General features: G+C 46.0%; 1 protein-coding gene across 1 annotated transcript in view; it reads left to right on the top strand.

The window, feature by feature from the left end:
* The window catches only part of itpr1b (inositol 1,4,5-trisphosphate receptor, type 1b), a gene marked incomplete at its 5' end in the record, with an annotated part of 117,872 nt that overhangs the window by 54,205 nt on the left and 43,248 nt on the right, over positions 1-20,419 (top strand). The window contains 3 exons of the mRNA XM_080545715.1: positions 3,999-4,052; positions 5,044-5,148; positions 6,186-6,419. Of these exons, the coding sequence (XP_080401841.1) occupies positions 3,999-4,052; positions 5,044-5,148; positions 6,186-6,419 (393 nt within the window). The remainder of the gene's footprint in view (positions 1-3,998; positions 4,053-5,043; positions 5,149-6,185; positions 6,420-20,419) is intronic.

Raw genomic sequence — 20,419 nt, 5'->3', positions numbered from 1 at the left:
TTTTTTTACTTGGAATTCAGGCTCCACTGATGTGTGACCTTCAGCAGTAATTGCCAATAAAAGTGTGGCAGAGCTGTTTATTGAGAGACAGTGGCAGCGCCTCGCACACTGGGCGGCTCGGGCAAGGAAGTAGCCGTGGGGAGTCGGTGGGGGGGAGGGAGGGAGGGAGGGGGTGGGTGGGCAGAGGTGTGCAGGCTCTCACAACCCCACACCTGTTAACTGTTTCAGACCTGCCACTGCTACAAGGAATACCTCTGATGTTGTAACGTCAGGCCTGTTTTGTCTTTCTTTCTCTCCCTTATCTGCATGTCTCTCTTTTCTCCTCCGACATTCTCTGGCTTGGAATCGACCGTTCTGGCAGATCAGCGGATGTAGGGTTGTAAAGGGAGACATGTTGTAGGGAGGGGTGTTGCTGGGGTGCTGATAACACAGTCACTGTCACTAGGAGAGCGGCCAGGTTATGTAATAATAACACCAAGAAGGAGGGTGTGATTCTGACACCACCCAGACCCCCTGAAACGGGCCTCCGCCAGACTCTGAGACAGGTGGAAATTCCACCGATGAATCTTCTCATCTTTCCACTGCTGAAATGTGGTACTTCTTACAGTTTTTTCACGACGAGATGACCTTATCTTTCTTGCCCTGTTTCTCAGATACGTAGTGATTCAGCCGCCTCTGTATGCTCACACTCAGAAATTGCCGTCACAGTTTTTGCCATACAGCTTTGGAAGAAACTGACATGTGGAACTGCTAGTTGGCTGTCTTTAGTCCAGCTGTTTCCCATTGGCATGCCAGCTGTTCTACATGGGAAAAGCATGGGCGGCTCGGGGGTTCAGATTCAGTTTTAAAAGCATAAAATGTGGTAAGACAAGATGAGGTAATTGCTAATAGTCACACACCACCCCTCAAGTTTAACTTGAAAGTACCACAGTGACGTAGAAGTGTATCAGAAATGGCACACTAATGCGCATACCGCGTTATTGCAAGGTTCCTGGGTCGATTCCGACCCTCGACATAATGTTGCATGTCATCCCTCCTCTCTCTCACTCGTCCTTCCTGTCAATCTCTAATGTCTCTATTCCAATAAGGCAGAAATGCCCTAAAAATAGATTTGTGTGTAATAGAATTAGCAGAGAAGTTATAAGTTGAGAGGATTTTGAGTTAGAGAGGTTTGCTTGTAAGTAAGTAAAGCTTTATTTATATAGCGCCTTTCGTACATGAAATGCAACTCAACTTGTAGTTGCAGACTTGTTTGCATGCATCATCGGTTTTCCTGTGGAAATGAATGTTGTACGGAAACAGACGAGGGTCCTGATAAGGGGAGATTCTTGTCTAGTCTCACAATTACTCAGCCAAACACAGCGTGACTTGGTTACTGAGGTAGAGAGAACCTCCGTGTGGTCTGGTTCTGGGTTTTCACTTTGCACCATTTCCATGTGTAACTTCTGGCTCTCCAAAGACTAGTTTTTAGTTTTTTGTTCTTTGTTTTTTTTCCATTTGCACGTAGTATTATGCATCCAAAGCATCACTAATGACAGTAGCTCCATGCCGCTAAGCGATTATCTGAAAGCTGTGGTGATTTTGTCCTGGCATTTCTGGAGGGGCAGTTTTGTATCACATCACTATCACAAAACATAACGGTGGTTTTGTGCATGTGGTTTTGTGCTTTGCTGCCATCTCTAGCTGCACTGATGTTTTTAAAACGTACATATGCTAAGTTTTCTAGTATCTCAATTGTGTGCATGTTCTTGTAAACACATGTATGTCAAATAGGTCATGGCCAGTGCTCGACCACAACACCAGATTAGAAAGTGCTTTATTTGGGTCAAAACAGAGCTCTTCACTGAACATTTGCTACCGATTCATCGTGGTCATTTAGCACCGTTTTAGACTGCACGGTCAACAAATAATCTACACGATTCATTGTTAGCTAGTTAGCATTAGCGACAGACGTACAGTAGACCGACTGAATTATTTCCCGTCCCATCAGGCCATGTTTAATGTCATTGGCGTTTAATATTTTGTTCGCCACCTGTTGCTAAGCAGAATTCGTCGGGCAGGAACATTTCGGCCCTTTCACCCAATGTAATTTTTCCCTGCTTACGCCAATCACACACACACACACACACACACACACACACACACACACACACACACACACACTAGAGAAATTACTCCAAAACAGCACTATAAGGATTGTGAGTCTTATAAATAAAATATACGTTTATTATATTTATACACACCAATTTCACACCAATTTCACCGCTATTTTGTATTAAATATAAAATACATGCCGATTTGAGTGGGCATGTATGAAAGAAAAATTGTAGAAACACGTCACTCATGTCCTCATACTGAAATGTGGTTATTGATTCTAGGTTTGCTCCAGTCCTTCCCACAGTGTTAGTACATCCCATACCACTTAAGCTTCCTTGCGTACTGTAAGGCTAACGGTACTCCTTCTAGAATAGGTGGTGTTGCCTGTAGTTCATTGTGCTCATGTTGATGTGTACACCTGCTAGGCTAATACCTTTTGATGCACAATATGGCCGAACCCAATGATGGCATTATTAAGCATATCAACACAATATAATGATATGAATAGTTATTCGTTACACCATCATCAGGTGCAGATTCATTAGACGAGAGCATGTTTGTCGTCCTGCTGTATTCACTCTGGCTGCCTTTGAGTCATGCACTTTTTTTTTACTGTTGGGCCACATGACTGGCCACGACCAATCAACTGCAACCAGGCAGGTCCTTGGAGAAGCTGGCATGGGCCTGCCCTACTCTGTTAGTTGGCACTGAGAGGGAGGTGTCCTGAGAGATGCCTGTAGGCTACTGTAGTCAGGTTGACCAGGTAGGGTGCTGCTCTGTTGGGGGTCCTGAACGGCAACAACCAATCACCAATAACCTTGACTAACCCCCCACCTTTTTATCTCCAATCAGCTGGCTCCTCCTCTTGAACCTGAAGTCCCTGCAGAGGTGTGTTCAAGCCCATATTGGCCCTTCTGCGCTCCAATATGGGCGGTTTCAGATCATCCGTCTGTCTGTCTGTTCTCTACGCCGTAGTCACGTTTCATTCCAGACCTCCTCAGTTTTAATCATCGCCCCCCCCCCCCACTCGTTTAGATGGAAAGAGCCCATTTCTTCCCCAATGATATTTCCCTTCTGCAGGGCCCACTCATTAAAACACGGACACGTGCCAAATTCTCCTCCCTAGCGAACCTTTAATTATGCTGTGAACTGACCCCTGTCTGTTCCTCCCTCCATTCATCCATCCATCCCTCCCGCCCTCTGTTCATCCATCCATCCATCCACCCATCCACCCACCCTTGGGTTTTTGAGAGAATTCCAGTTTCTTGACCTTTCCTCTGGGTTTTTTGGGCGAATCGGAACTGGGTGTTTTTCCATGGCAGACGGGAACATGGGCTTACACTGTGTCGGTAGCGCACTGGCTCCCTTATGTAACCTGGAGAGGGAGAGCGCTTTTCTCCTGGCTTGGGTTTCTCCCCCTTGGCAGCCTGTCGTTGGGCTTATTTAATTAACGTGGTTCCATTTGACCCCCCCAAGTTATGAGGGGAGTCACTCAACAGTTTGTTGATTTGAAATCATTTGTGTGAAATGATAACGAGTGTGACGCGTGGTCTCATCGCTAAAGTGATATTGGAACGTAAACTTAATGAAGGGTGTTCGAATAAGGTTTTTTCCATCAGCAAGCCCTTACTTTATTTCATTTCTTTTTCTCTAACCACTGCTTAAAATGTTGGTAGATTTTAAGCCTCACATGATCACATTCCTACCCCACTTCACCCCCGTCCCCTACACAACCACCTCCCTCTGTTAACTGCATGACGTCATCATTCCCTGCATGTCAGGAAAGTGACTAATTTGCACTGTATTAACACCCCCCTTTTCTTTCTTTTCTTTTCCAAATTTCCTTTTTTTTCCTTTTCCTTTTTCTTTTTAAAACGTGCTTTCTGCTAACCTCACCTCACCCTCAGGAGCTTGACCCCAACCAGCCCCTGAAGTTACTGGAGGATCAAAGACGGGTAGGTATACAGTCCAGTGGAGTCTGATGCCGTGGTCCAGTGTGTCCTGGGGTCCCCCCCTACTCGCTGTCTCGCTCTCTTTCTCTCGACTGGCTGTCCTGATCCACTCCCCAAAGCCGCCCTGCTACCACAGCATGCCCACCCACCACCACCCACCCTCACTGGGTCTCCCCTACTAACTGGCCACTGGGTATGGGGGAGCAGTGGGTTACTGTACAGGAGGACTAGAGATATTGATATGTGTCAACGTGAGGTGGTCCATTCAGAGAGGCTGGAAATAGATCATTTCAATTGCAGATTGATTCATGCAAAGGACAACCATGGCTATGCACCACTGACTCATGGAGTGGTGGTCGACCAGTGATGAGCATCGCAGACATCAGGGTGCTATGAGATATGAGAGGGGGTCAGGTCTCTGGGACACACGATGCTCTTTGACCACGCCCACTCAGCAAGGGCATCAGTCAAGAGGTCAGAGGTCGCAGAGGAAGATGGTCTGAATTGTTAGAGTAAAAGTCAAAGTTCAGAATGCATCATGTTCAGCATTACCTGTTAAACGAGTCAACAACGATAACAAAGACAAGCTTCACCTAAAAAAATAATAATGCCTACGTCATTGTTCTAGAATGTTCTTCACGGTGTGCAACTGGTACACCCCACAGTGTCGGTGGGTTATCACATACAGTATGTTCTCATATTAGATTCTTAGCCCTACTACTACAGAGATGACACAATTACACTGATTCCTGGGATTCCTGATGTACCCCTTAACTTCTGTCAGGTCTCTGAGACACACGGTGCTCTTTGACCAAGCCCACTCAGCAAGGGCATCAGTCAAGAGGTCAGAGGTCGCAGAGGAAGATGGTCTGAATTGTTAGTCAAAAGTCCAACTTCAGAATGCATCATGTTCAGGGATTCCTGATGTACCCCTTAACTTGTGATCAGAAGGCATCTGTCGTCTTCGTCACCTGACCTCTGCTCGTTATTTTAGGGGGAAGCTCTGAGGCAGATCCTGGTGAATCGTTACTATGGGGACATGAAGCCCGGAGCGAGAAGAGACAGTCTGACAACCTTCAGCAGCGGCCCTGTTAGTCCTGTGACTGGAGTACAGGCGAAGCCTCCGACAGGTGTGTGTTTGTGTGTATGTGTGTGTACGTGTCTGTGTCTGTCTGTGGATGATACAACTTCAAACTCTAATCCCTGAGGTATCGACTTGTTATTCCCTCGTGTCGAAGAGCCCCGACCCCTAATCACAGTGATGTCGTCACTCGTTTCCAGTGCTCTAGGGGGGATAAGGGAATAAGTTCCTGTTCACGGTCCTGCCCTTGTCCTCCATTAAGCCCTTGGAACTGCGCTTCCCTTCATCAGCATACAAGCCCCTCTACTCAGGCTAAACCAGGTTGTGCTGTTGCCTGGCGACCGGAGAGAGGCCTCCAGATTAGAATTGGCTGCGGACACACCTGTTCACACACACACACACACACACACACACACACACACACACAGAGCAATCCTCTGGGTACCATTATCACACAGAGTGTCTAGAGGAGGCAGCAGTATGAGAGGAGGAGACTAGCCGTGGCCAGGGAATAAACCCTCTGAATGCAGAGATGTCATGATGATCCCTGTAGTTTCTAGCGTTCTACCATCAGGCTAAATCGTGTTACCTTATAATCAGGGTTCCCGCGCGGGTCTTAAAAAGCCTTAAAGACTCAAATCCAGCGATCCGATTTACAAGGCCTAAAAAGGTCTTACATTTCAGTTATTCTGTCTAAAAATTAGGTGCTAGGTCTTAAAAATGAGATCCTGAAAGGATCTATTTAGCAAAAAAATGCCAATTCGCTCCCTTTTTTGTCTGTATGGCAGTGAAATCCCTAATTTCATCACCTCGAGGATGACAAAAAGCTATCACATGGTGTCGCAAATAGGTCTAAAATTGTATTCAAAGCCTAAAAAAGGTCTAAAAAGGTCTTAAATTTGACTTGTTGAAACTTGTAGGAACCCTGATAATGAGCTGATTATGCAGTGAGTCAGTGATTGAGATGGAAGCTTCCTGCCTTCTGAGAAGGAGGCAAACAGATTGTCGTTGTGGCGACGTGGTGTTGTGTTTCCCCAGTCACAGTCTGTTCTTAGGTGTTATTGCTGCTTGCCCTAACGCCTCCTTCCCCGTCCCTCCCCCTAGTGGTGAATTCAGGGGCGGCGGGTCGAGCGGAGTTGTGCCTGGCAGAGGTCCAGTGCCACCTGGACAAGGAGGGGGCGTCCGACCTGGTCATCGACCTCATCATGAACGCCACCAGCGACTGCATCTTCCACGAGAGCATCCTATTGGCCACCGCCTTGCTAGAGGGAGGGAACACGGTCATCCAGGTGAGTGAGTTCACTCAGGTCAGGAGTATATTCACTCAGGTCAGGAGTATATTCACTCAGGTCAGGAGTATATTCACTCAGGTCAGGAGTATATTCACTCAGGTCAGGAGTATATTCACTCAGGTCAGGAGTATATTCACTCAGGTCAGGTGTATATTCACTCAGGTCAGGTGTATATTCACGGTCATCCAGGAGAGTGGGTTCACTCAGGTCAGGTGTATATTGGTAGACTGTAGAGAGGAGGAGAGTCTTGCATGCCAAGCCTCAAGGCTGCTCTGGACAATAAGACTAGAAGAAAATGGCTAAGAAAACATGGTTGGAATCAAAACAAGTAAATCTCAGGAGCGAAACATCAGTGAAGGGTGGCTCCCGGCTGACGACCCTGCAGTCAGCCCACTGGCACCGTCGGAGGTGCGACAGGCAGCAATGCCCAGCAGGTATACCCACCTGTGCTTTCATCTATCTAATCTGGCTTGCCAGTGACTACTGAGAAAAGAGCAGTTGGCATCCAGGAAAGACTGGTGGGCTGCCAGGGAAGTCTGGCTGGCGGCAGGAAAGACTGCACCGGGGGTGGCGGGGCTAGTTACCCTTTAAACACGTCCTTGTAGCCTTGCTACAGGGACTCCCCAAACTAACTACAAGCAGAATAAGGAAAAAACAACCCGGCGGTCCACCGAGAGGCGGGATGGAAGATGGACCAATCAGGACAGATAACACGGTAACGACTGGAACGGCAACGACTAACGATCAAAGGATCCTGAGAGAATGCAGCTGTGGGTGGTCCAAAGTAACAACCTACTTGGGCCTGCGGATCCACCAGGGGAGGACAAAATGCGGCGGCAGCTACCAGATGCAAGCTTGCACTGCGCCAGCAGGTCAGACAAGGAGGAATCAGAGCCAGGTTGAGCACCACAGTGCTACTGATCCCACCATTGCATCCGGTGAGAGAGAGCAAGAACAGCCTCCCCAGCAGGATTTGCAACCACATCTGCATGACCCACAACAGGAGCATCAGAGCAGAACGTCAGGTAGAGAATCCACCAAAGAAACCCCAGAGAAGCCAGACCGGAAACCCAAGATCAAGTGGCCAAAGGCCAGCGACAAGGATTCATGGAGAAGCTTCGACGAAAGCTTACATACCACCCTCCAGAACAGTCTAAGAGGCAGCACAACGTCCAAGCTGAACATCTTCGGCCATATCATCTATGAGGAAGGCAAGGGAAGATTTGGAGAGATGCCTCAGAGGAGGACCGTTCCTAGGCAGAGCGGGAGACGGGAGAGAGAAATCCTCAAGCTGGTAAAGGAGCGGCGACGTTTGCGGAAGGCATGGAGGAGAGCTGAGGAAGAGGAGAAGGAGGGCTTGCAGAACCTCTGGAGTCAGATCAGAACCAGACTCACCCACCTGAGGCGAGCTGAAAGGATCAGGAAACGTAGAAGCAACAAAGAAAAGGCAAGGACGAACTTCTTCCGGGACCCGTTCAAGTACGCCCGGGGTTTGCTTGAGGAGACGAAATCGGGGAAGCTGCAGACCACCGAGCAGGAGCTGGAGGAACACATCAAGGACCAGCTCAGTGACAGCCAAAAGGAGAGTCCCCTTGGTTCCCCAGGGCACGTACCGCTCCCACCCGAGCCCTCTTCTCAGTTTGACACCACTCACCACAGATGGTCTGAAGTTAAGCAGGTGGTGGAGCATGCGAGAGCTGCATCTGCACCCAGACCAAATGGCGTCTCCTATAGGGTATACAAGAACTGCCCAATGACCCTGAAGCTTTTGTGGAGACTAATGGGCATTGCCTGGAAAACAGAATCCATCCCTTCAGCATGGAGCAGAGCAGTCACTACCTTCATCCCGAAAGAGAAAGACTCCCATGACATCAGCCAATTCAGAGGCATAGCCTTATTGAATGTGGAGGGGAAGATTTTCTTCTCAGTGATGGCAAAGCGCATGACCAGCTACCTCCTGGCAAACAATTACATCAACACCAGCTGTCAGAAGGCAGACGTCCCAGGATTTCCTGGCTGCGTGGAGCATTCGGCTATGATCTGGGAACAGATCCAGACAGCGAAGCGGAGCAAATCAGACCTGCACGTCGTTTGGCTGGACCTTGCAAATGCATATGGGTCTGTTCCCCACCAGCTCATCCACTTTGCCCTCAAATTCTTCCACATACCACCGTGCATCCAGAGCCTACTAGCAACCTACTTTAACAACTTCCATGTATGCTACACAACCCAGGAGTTCTCAATATGTTGGCACCGGCTGGAGAAAGGGATAGCGATGGGTTGTTCGATCTCCCCCATCCTTTTCACAGCAGCGTTTGAGATCATCCTAATCGGCGGAAGACAGATGGTCAGAGGAATCAGATCCCAGTCAGGTCTGCGACTCCCAGCCCTACGGAGCTATATGGATGATGTCACCACACTCCTTCAGACAGCAGCGTGCACAGCGAGACTTCTGAAGAGGTTTGAGGAGCTCCTAACATGGGCCCGGATGAGGATAAAACCAACTAAGTCCCGCAGTCTCTCAATCAGGAAAGGAGTCCGGAATGACAACATCTCTTTCTCAGTGGATGGCGAGAAGATCCCGCTGCTAGTGGACCATCCTGTGCGAAGCCTCGGAAGGCTTTACACGGCTGACCTTTCTGACAAGCCCATGGCTTCTTCTGTCACTTCCCAGCTCTTGGACGGCCTGAATAAGATCGACCAAAGCCTCCTACCAGGGAAATTCAAGGTGTGGTGTTACCAGTTCACCTTATACCAACGTCTCATGTGGCCCCTGAAGTTGTGTGACATCACTTTAACAACAGTGCTGAAGTTGGACGCAAAAGCCAACAACTACATCCGCAAGTGGCTGGGCCTTCCCCGCTGCCTCACTAATACAGCGCTGTTTGGAAGAACCACACTGAAGCTCCCACTGAAATCCATCAGCCTGGGCTATAAACAGGAGAAGGTGAGACTCGTGTTCGAGCTGAGAGACTCACCCGACCCGTTTGTCCAACACAGCAAGGCCCAGGTTCGCACAGGACGCAAGTGGGATGCCACGCAGGCAGTTGACCAGGCCATCAATCGCTTGAAACACCAGGAGATCGTCGGGGTGCTGCAGCCAGGCAGGACTGGTTTTGGATTGATTGAGAATGTTTATTTTTTTTGGTCCCCTATGCAATTCACAATACAGATATAAAAAATAAAAAAATAAAAAATGTACACAGTCACAATTCATAACACCAGGACCAAAAAGGTGTAGGCCGAAGCCGTGGCTTATTGCGCCTACCCTTGTTACATGTATGCATGTCCCCCCATGAATGCATAATCAAAACATTGAAACTTTTATAAACAAAATGTCACTTACGCATGTCAACAAAAAGTTCAAAAAATACCAAACAAAAACTATATTTAAACCTCTGTTTTATACTTGTTAATCATCTTATTTTTAAATAATTTTTTTTATCCTTTTAGTGTACTACACATTTTCATTTCCTTTTCAAAAGTATTCCATAAATTAACTCCTTTAACTGTTATACATCTTTGTTTTTCATTTGTTCTAATCTTTGTTTTCATAAACATACATATTCCTCTGAGTTCGTAATTACTCTGTCTAACTTGAAATAGTCTCTGGATACAGTCTGGAAGCATCTTATTTTTTACTTTATACATTACTTGTGCCATTTTGAAGTCCACCAATTCTTTAAATTTGAGATCATAGGTGTTTATGAATAATTTGTTAGTTGGTTCTTGATAGGCAGCTCTGTTTATAATTCGTATAGCTCTTTTCTGTAGTAAATCAATTGGATTTGTGATTGTTTTGTATGTGTTATGTGGATGGGGATCAGCACCCAAGATGTGGTCCAAGGCAACGAGGAAGGAAAGGAAAGATCTAGTGATCTCCGAAGTCGTAAAGATCGAAGAGGAGTGCTACAAAATCAGAGCCGTGGGCCAACAACAGCAAGGAAGGTGGACAACGTGGGAGGCTGTGATCAACAGAGCCATCACATGGAAGGATATGTGGAGGCTGCCCCAAGCAAGGCTGAGCTTCTCGATCAGGGCCACCTATGACACCCTTCCCAGTTCCCGGAACCTGCACCTCTGGTACGGCACAGAGGAGACCTGCCAACTCTGCAACGCCAACAACCCAAACTTGCGACACATCCTCTCTGGATGCAAGGCGGGACTGACGCAGGGTCGGTACAGATGGCGGCACGACCGGGTGCTGCGCAAACTAGCGGAAATTCTGGAAGCACGCAGACTGGAATCAAACAAGAGCAGCCCAGTCACATCACAGCAGCGGATCCAGTTTGTCCGGCAAGGGGGAGAAAGTCAGGGCAGCAGCACGAAGCAGTGGTCCCTCCTGTCTCCTGGAGGAGAGTGGAACATGAGAGCTGACCTCGATCGACAGCTGAAGTTCCCACACGAGATCACATCAACCTCCCTTCGGCCAGATGTCGTACTCTGGTCTACCCCGATGAGGACAGTCATCATGGCGGAGCTGACCGTTCCATGGGAAGAGGGGATGGAGGCTGCCTTCGAGAGAAAGAAGGAAAAGTACACAGACTTGGCAGCTGCGTGCTCGCAAGCAGGGTGGAGGGCAGTCACCTATCCTGTGGAAGTTGGGTGCAGAGGCTATACAGGAACATCTACACAGTGGCTCCTGAGGTCGCTGGGGATCACAGGATCCAAGCTGAGAAAGGCGCTCAAAGACCTGGCGGAGGAGGCTGAACAAGGGAGCTTCTGGCTCTGGCTCAGAAGAAAGGACAAGGCGTGGGGGAAAGGAGGATCCTAGGGCTGGCTGCAGGGAGTGGCAGGGAGACGTCCCCGTCACTGCTCCACCACCTTGAGATGTTCCGGGATTAAAGGAGCGAAACATCAGTGAAGGGTGGCTCCCGGCTGACGACCCTGCAGTCACTGCAGCCCACTGGCACCGTCGCAGCAATGCCCAGCAGGTATACCCACCTGTGCTTTCATCAAAGGGTTAGTGCAATATTTGTGTGGTGGCCTGGGAAAACCCTTCACATGGTGGCATTTTGACATTTTCATTTTTAAGTTCTCAGCTATTCATAACTGGTTGAATGACTGAGATAGCCCTTTATTTTAAAAAGTTATGAGCATTTTAATGTATCATGTCAAAATAAGTGAAAGATGATAAATGCGTCCATGCTGCCCCCGACTCCTTTCTCCTCCGGGTCGGGGGAGGAGCCTATGCAGATCGGCCGGTCTCGTTTGTCTGCTTGTGATGCAAAGCAAACTACCCACCACAAAAACATAAAAATAAGTACTTTCTCTTTTGTTTTCTTAAAATGTTTATTCACCATAATGTAGTATGGAGTTCAAAATACTAGAATACCACATAATATAAAAATCGCCAAAATCGCGATTTCCATCTATTTTTGCTCTTTGCCACAAACGAACGGCAGCGACATCCGACGGGTTTTCCCAGGCCACCACACTTTTGTCAACATATAGTCAAATGGTCCCCTACCACACAGGAGGTTTACAGTATGGGCCAGGAGAACCTTGAATCCGTTGGAGCCATTGGAGATATAAAGAAAAGTTCAATATTTATCAGAAATATCACCTCAAAGTAACTTCCAACCAAGTCAGAGTTAATTTGAAGTGATTTGAAAATAAAGGGATATTTTCCCAAAAATAAGGGAAAATAAAGGGATATTTTCCCGAAAATATGGGATATTCCCTGCACGCCCCCCCCACCGTCCACATACCATACCCCTTACATTTAGCCAGGGTACACACAGTTAATCTTAAAATCACCACTAGGCAACCACTTGCTTGCAACAACTAACCAGTTCCTACAGGGCCATACTCTATCACTCCTATTGTTTTTTTTGTTAGCAAATGAGGTCTCAAATGACGAGCACACCTCAAGCCATGGAAGCAGTTAGCCCACATAGCAGTTAGCCGAAGATCATTAAAATAACTGCGTTACTGTAAACGAATTGAAAATACAGAGTGAGAGAAATGGCACTAGTGAGTAGCTGTTGGTCCACAGTTGTACCTGTGTGGGTGCGATTCAACGTCAGACAAAACATCGGCAAAAAGTCTGATGAACAGTTATGTTGGAGCTCTCGTGTTTGGGCCTGCTACGACTCACAGAGGCTGAGTAGTGCCTCCACAGTGCCCAGGTGAGAGGAGCAGAACAGGGGGAACAAAGGAGAGAGGGAGGGGTAGACTGGGCCCAGAAGGAGAGTAGGAAGTGGAGGCAGAGAAGGAACTAATCGTCTACTGGGAGAGGTCCAAGCTCAGAGCCAGTCAAACGCCTGGCTGCCTCCCCATGCCCAGCCAGCGAGGGGTTGCTACGGCAACTCAGCACTCCGCTAACCTCACAGAGAGAGTCTTGGCTTTACACCCTAGTCAGTTTTTGGTTCGTGTTTTGCAAGGCCATCTGTTTGTTTTGGTGGTTGCCAAACCCCATGGAAGAGTTTCTCACTGAAGTGTGGTTGTGTGTGTTAGAGAGGGTTTCACAGGGGAATTACGGCCATGAGTCACTGTGAGACTTGTGTTGTAGAGGATTCCTGATCCTCCCGCCTACTGGAGTTGCCACCCTGTTGAGGGTGAAGCTTATTAGTTTATAGAACGATTTTGTCATAATGGTCCAATTTCCTCTAACTCTTAAACATGTGTTATGCTGGGTTGCCTTGGAGTCTTTGGAAGCACAGGGTATCTGAAACCTATAGTAAGTAAGTAAGTAAGTAAGTAAAGCTTTATTTATATAGCACCTTTCATACAAGAAATGCAGCTCAAAGTGCTTTGCAACAGGAATAAGAACATAAAGTGAATATAAAAACATATATAAGCATAGAATGAATATAAAAGCAGGGGAAAACAGTAAAAAGAAAAGGTAAAGGTAAAATACAATAAAGATATAGGCAGGGTCTTTATTATTAGGGCTTTTCCTCTCTTTTTCTCCAAGGAGCTTGCACGACATGAAAACAGCGGCTCGTTTAACAATGACAGTCAGGTTCCTTTTTCTTTCTTTTTTGGCAAAGACAAATGCGCTTGGTTACTGGATCTTGTCCTGTATAGTGCTGTGTGAATCGAAAACATATCAGCGGCTTATCAACAGACGCATCGCATTTCTGCCTCTTATATAACACTGGGCCGACTGCCCTCCTCGTAGGACAGAAGAACCCTTGTTGTCCAAATGAAAAGCAAAAACATAGCATTCTTTTTTTATTCATTTTGCCATGCAGTTTGTTTGTTTGTTTTCGCTGTAGCCCGGCCAACAGACGATTTGCTCCGAAAGAAGGGAGAGAACGAGGAGAGAGAGGGATGGAATGGTCCAGAGTGGAGGTGTGTTCTGAGCTTAGGGTCTGCGTGCCGTGCAGGGCTCTGAGCTGGATGTGGCAGCCCTGGGGGGAACAGGGGAAGTGTGTTAGTTAGTGAACACAAAGAGAAGCAGGGGCAGGTCACAACCTTGGCACTGCCCAGGCCCTCTGCAGCCCTCTTCTCTGCAGGCTCCCAGAGATTACTAAGGGCCCTATTATGCACTTCATAAGTCTTAAGCAATAAGACGAGGCGGTAGATCTAAACTTAAGACGTGGAGGCGTGGTCAAGGCCACTTTGCTATTATGCGTGCGGTAGTGGGCGCCTAAGACCCGGCGCTAAGCCCAGAAATTAGTCATGGGTGTGTTTTGGGCGTCTTCTCAATCAACCCAATCAGCGTGCCAGGTGCCATTCCCTTTAAGAACCGGCTGCGTTAAGTCATAAGCACTATGCTATTATGCAGTTCATAGGCGCTCTTCATGCACGTTTTGAAACACGAGCGCGCCTCCGCGGTTTGCGCATGCGCACTGACCCACTTCTTAAGAAGTCGGTCGGCGCGCATGCGCAAACCGCGGAGGCGCGCTCGTGTTTCAAAACGTGCATGAAGTCTAGCGCCTAAGAACTTTTCAAACCACTTCTTAGCGCTAGGCGCAAAGTCAGATCGCATAATAGCAGGGGCGCCTAGCGCACTTCATTAACATATGAACACTCCCACAATGAATAATATATGCACGGGAGTCTTACGTCTTATGTGTGGGCGCCTAGCGACACCTGCATAATAGCAGTAGCGCGTATGAAGCGCATAATAAGGGTGGCGGTAGGTCTTAACCTGGCGGTGCGTCTTAATTAAGACTTAAGACGGCAAGTTAAGAAGTGCATAATAGGGCCCTAACACTCTTAACTGGCCAGTGTTTCTCCCCTCCTCCCTCAGGGGTGTTGGTCTGCTAGCCATGCTAATTACACTTCCCACTCTGGAGCGTTACGACAAAGTTCTGCTTCTGACGAGATGGCCAAGACTTGTCTTCAGTCAGGCATCAGTCCTGCTGATTCATTTTAAAATGACTGACTTATATTAGCGCCTTTATCCAAAGCGCTTTACAACGGCCTCTCTTTCATCCATTCACACACACATTCACACACCAATGGCGGCAAGCTACCACGCAAGGCGCCGGCCCGCTCACTGGGAGCAATTCGGGGGTTCAGTGTCTTGTCCAAGGACACTTCGACATATGGCCAGCCGGGGATCGAACCGCCGATCTGCCGACCTTGCGATCATTAGACGGCAGCTCTACCTCCTGCGCCACAGCCGCCCCACAGCCGTACCCATTTTGTGGGTAGTCAGTCACACCCTTTGTGAATATGCTGTGTCGGTTGATGAGGTTGATGAGGTTTCTGTTTCTCAGGGGTTTTTCTCTCTTAATCTCCTAATCAAATCAAAACATCCAATCAAAGGTGTTATGAGAAAGACTGGATACTAAGCTGGCTTTATCCATTTGTCCACATAAGGCCCCACTTCTGTGATCGACATTAAGCTGTAGCGGTTAGCACAGAGCTAGCGTCCCCGTGAGGAGCAGGAACAGAAGCTTCCAGAACATCATGACGTTAGAATTATAAGGTTCTATCTCCATTTTTGTCAAAATTGAGTTTTTTGCATAATCTGATCCATTAGGTGTTTATTAATGCCTGTGTGGTGTTATTTTAAAAATGTTGACATTTTTTTGTTAGTAATTAATCAAATACAAAGGTTCCATCTCATAAAACATAATAGAATGTAAAAACTTTGACGCTCAATATCTCTGAACTACCCGAAACGGAGATAGAACCTTATAACTCTAAGATCACGCTATGTCACCTGTGGCTACTCCGGCCTAGACAGACATCTGGGTAGGTCAGACAGTCATGAGGAGTGCCAATTGGATGATTAAGATTGCTCTGTCTCTGTCGTTTTCTCGCCCGTTGTTGGAAGCTAGTGCCAACGTTGTTGGCTACTGTATAGCGGTAGTAGTGGGCAGAACAGCCGACAGGCCACAGTGAGGTCAGAATATTCTGTCAAGGGATAACTTCATCCCTTCAAATTGAATTTCGAGCATTTTTCCTCAGGTTTCGCTCAGCGTCAGTTCCGAATATCAGACACTTAACTTCCTGATTCAACTATCAGTTATCAAAACTCCAAGGCCACAGTCTGGCCGTAGTCTGAAGGTGATATGAAAGCATGACACATAGATCCACCGTGTTTCATCCGAAAAGTATTATTATATTTCGTGAGCTTAGAATTCGAAGGTTCTATCTCCGTTTAGGGTAGTTCAGAGATATTGAGCGTCAAAGTTTTTACATTCCATTATGTTTTGTGAGATGGAACCTTTGTATTTTTATGAATTACTAACTCAAAAATGTCATTTGTCAACATTTTAGAAAATAACACCACACAGGCACTAATAAACACCTAATGGATCAGATTATGTAAAAAAACAAAATGTTGACAAAAATGGAGATAGAACCTTATAATTCTAACGTCACGATTTATCAGAGAGAGAAAGAGAGTAGAGGATGGGAGCACAAAAACGGGTGATGTCTCGGGTTTGAGTCAGACACACACTGCCCTTCTGAGACAGAAGGATGAGGTCACCTCGTCCAGCTGAGGATGATGAACTAATGGGTGTGTGATCTCATTACTACACTATATGAGAGAATGTGTAGAGTTCTTATGAGGAAGAATCCTGTCATGTTGACTCCGCCTTCTGACCTTTCATTGAACGGGGCTCTCATGTTCCCTTTGTGCACCTGTTACTGTCCATGTAAGAGTACACAACAACTCTGTTAAATATTAGTGGGACCTGCCTCTGTGTGGTGTACTGTATCTTTGTGGACAAGATAACAAATGCAGTATATGGCCACACACACACACACACACACACACATACCAGCCACGCAAGCAGGTTATTTCCCAAACAGGCCAGCTGGAGTGTTCTGCTGTGTTATGTAAGAGCACCTTTATAGCAGGTCTACTCTTCAGTCTACCTCCCCCATGCCCATGGCTCCCTGGCCCCTTTCCCTCCCTGTGACCCCTGACCCTTGACCCTGCCCTGACCGTCTCAGCCGCCACAGGCCAGATTTGGGCCCGATCCCGATTCCCTTTTCTACCCCTATGGTTCATTTTCGAGTGCCACTCGCTTTGGAGCCAAGGCCTCTGAACATAGCCACAAGCCATAGTGGTTGAAATCTTTCCCTATGAAATGGGACAACCCTTCAAGACCCTGATACGTCATCAGTAGTATCGTAGAAAAGCATTGACGCTCACGATTCATTCACAACTTAAGTTTTACGCTATAAATCGATCAAACAAGTCATCAAATAGACAAAAAAAGAACAGTGCTTCACTATCAGACCGTCAGACCGACAGAATAACGGTGCTCTGTAGGCTATTAACTTGTGCCTGTGACACCCCTACCCTAAACGTGAACGCGCAAAAACAAAGCCGTAGGGGTGAATTGGGATCGGCCCTTATCCTCCCCACCTATGCCTCAGGTTCACTTTTCAACAGCCACCTGGAAAGCTCATGAACCCTTTGTTGGCGGAGCTGAGTTTTAGCCTGGAGCAACACGGTAAAACCTAGTCTACTATGACTCCTTCAACACAGTAAAACATCTACTATGACTCCTTCAACACAGTAAAACAACAGTCTACTATGACTCCTTCAACACAGTAAAACGTCAACTATGACTCCTTCAACACAGTAAAACATCGTCTATTATGACTCCTTCAACACAGTAAAACATGTCTACTATGACTCCTTCAACACAGTAAAACATTGTCTATTATGACTCCTTCAACACAGTAAAACAACGTCTCCTATGACTCCTTCAACACAGTAAAACATCGACTATGACTCCTTCAACACAGTAAAACAACGTCTACTATGACTCCTTCAACACAGTAAAACATGTCTACTATGACTCCTTCAACACAGTAAAACAACGTCTACTATGACTCCTTCAACACAGTCAAACAACGTCTACTATGACTCCTTCAACACAGTAAAACACAGTCTACTATGACTCCTTCAACACAGTAAAACATCGTCTACTATGACTCCTTCAACACAGTAAAACATTGTCTACTATGACTCCTTCAACACAGTAAAACATCGTCTACTATGACTCCTTCAACACAGTAAAACATCGTCTACTATGACTCCTTCAACACAGTAAAACAACGTCTACTATGACTCCTTCAACACAGTAAAACATCGTCTACTATGACTCCTTCAACACAGTAAAACAACGTCTACTATGACTCCTTCAACACAGTAAAACAACATCGACTATGACTCCTTCAACACAGTCAAACATCGTCTACTATGACTCCTTCAACACAGTAAAACATCGTCTACTATGACTCCTTCAACACAGTAAAACAACATCTACTATGACTCCTTCAACACAGTAAAACAACGTCTACTATGACTCCTTCAACACAGTAAAACAACGTCTCCTATGACTCCTTCAACACAGTCAAACATCGTCTACCATGACTCCTTCAACACAGTAAAACATCTACTATGACTCCTTCAACACAGTAAAACACAGTCAACTATGACTCCTTCAACACAGTAAAACATCTGCTATGACTCCTTCAACACAGTAAAACATTGTCTACTATGACTCCTTCAACACAGTAAAACATCTACTATGACTCCTTCAACACAGTAAAACAACGTCTCCTATGACTCCTTCAACACAGTAAAACATCTGCTATGACTCCTTCAACACAGTAAAACATCGTCTACTATGACTCCTTCAACACAGTAAAACATTGTCTACTATGACTCCTTCAACACAGTCAAACATCGTCTACTATGACTCCTTCAACACAGTAAAACATCGTCTACTATGACTCCTTCAACACAGTAAAACATATTCTACTATGACTCCTTCAACACAGTAAAACATATTCTACTATGACTCCTTCAACACAGTAAAACAACGTCTACTATGACTCCTTCAACACAGTAAAACAACGTCTACTATGACTCCTTCAACACAGTAAAACACCGTCTACTATGACTCCTTCAACACAGTAAAACATAGACTATGACTCCTTCAACACAGTAAAACAACAGTCTACTATGACTCCTTCAACACAGTAAAACATCGTCTACTATGACTCCTTCAACACAGTAAAACAACGTCTACTATGACTCCTTCAACACAGTAGAACATCGTCGACTATGACTCCTTCAACACAGTAAAACAACGTCTACTATGACTCCTTCAACACGGTAAAACAACGTCTACTATGACTCCTTCAACACAGTAAAACAACGTCTACTATGACTCCTTCAACACAGTAAAACAACATCTACTATGACTCCTTCAACACGGTAAAACAACGTCTACTATGACTCCTTCAACACAGTAAAACAACGTCTACTATGACTCCTTCAACACAGTAAAACATCATCTACTATGACTCCTTCAACACAGTAAAACAACGTCTCCTATGACTCCTTCAACACAGTCAAACATCTACTATGACTCCTTCAACACAGTAAAACCTAGTCTACTATGACTCCTTCAACACAGTAAAACCTAGTCTACTATGACTCCTTCAACACAGTAAAACATCTCCTATGACTCCTTCAACACAGTAAAACAACGTCTACTATGACTCCTTCAACACAGTAAAACAACGTCTATGACTCCTTCAACACAGTAAAACAACGTCTACTATGACTCCTTCAACACAGTAAAACAACGTCTACTATGACTCCTTCAACACAGTCAAACAACGTCTACTATGACTCCTTCAACACAGTCAAACAACGTCTACTATGACTCCTTCAACACAGTAAAACATTGTCTACTATGACTCCTTCAACACTGTAAAACACAGTCTACTATGACTCCTTCAACACAGTCAAACATCGTCTACTATGACTCCTTCAACACAGTAAAACAACGTCTACTATGACTCCTTCAACACAGTAAAACAACGTCTACTATGACTCCTTCAACACAGTAAAACATCGTCTACTATGACTCCTTCAACACAGTAAAACATCGTCTACTATGACTCCTTCAACACAGTAAAACATCGTCTCCTATGACTCCTTCAACACAGTAAAACAATGTCTACTATGACTCCTTCAACACAGTAAAACATCGTCTCCTATGACTCCTTCAACACAGTAAAACAACGTCTACTATGACTCCTTCAACACAGTAAAACATCGTCTACTATGACTCCTTCAACACAGTAAAACATCGTCTACTATGACTCCTTCAACACAGTCAAACATCTCCTATGACTCCTTCAACACAGTAAAACATCTACTATGACTCCTTCAACACAGTAAAACATTGTCTACTATGACTCCTTCAACACAGTAAAACACAGTCTACTATGACTCCTTCAACACAGTCAAACAACGTCTACTATGACTCCTTCAACACAGTCAAACATCGTCTACTATGACTCCTTCAACACAGTAAAACAACATCTGCTATGACTCCTTCAACACAGTAAAACAACATCTACTATGACTCCTTCAACACAGTCAAACAACGTCTGCTATGACTCCTTCAACACAGTAAAACATCGTCTGCTACGACTCCTTCAACACAGTAAAACATCGTCTACTATGACTCCTTCAACACAGTAAAACATGTCTACTATGACTCCTTCAACACAGTAAAACATCTGCTATGATTCCTTCAACACAGTAA

Source organism: Nansenia antarctica (genome assembly GCF_963989245.1).
Source record: "Nansenia antarctica genome assembly, chromosome: 15".
In the NCBI taxonomy this organism is placed as follows: domain Eukaryota; kingdom Metazoa; phylum Chordata; class Actinopteri; order Argentiniformes; family Microstomatidae; genus Nansenia; species Nansenia antarctica.
This window is presented reverse-complemented; position numbering and strand designations above follow the sequence as displayed.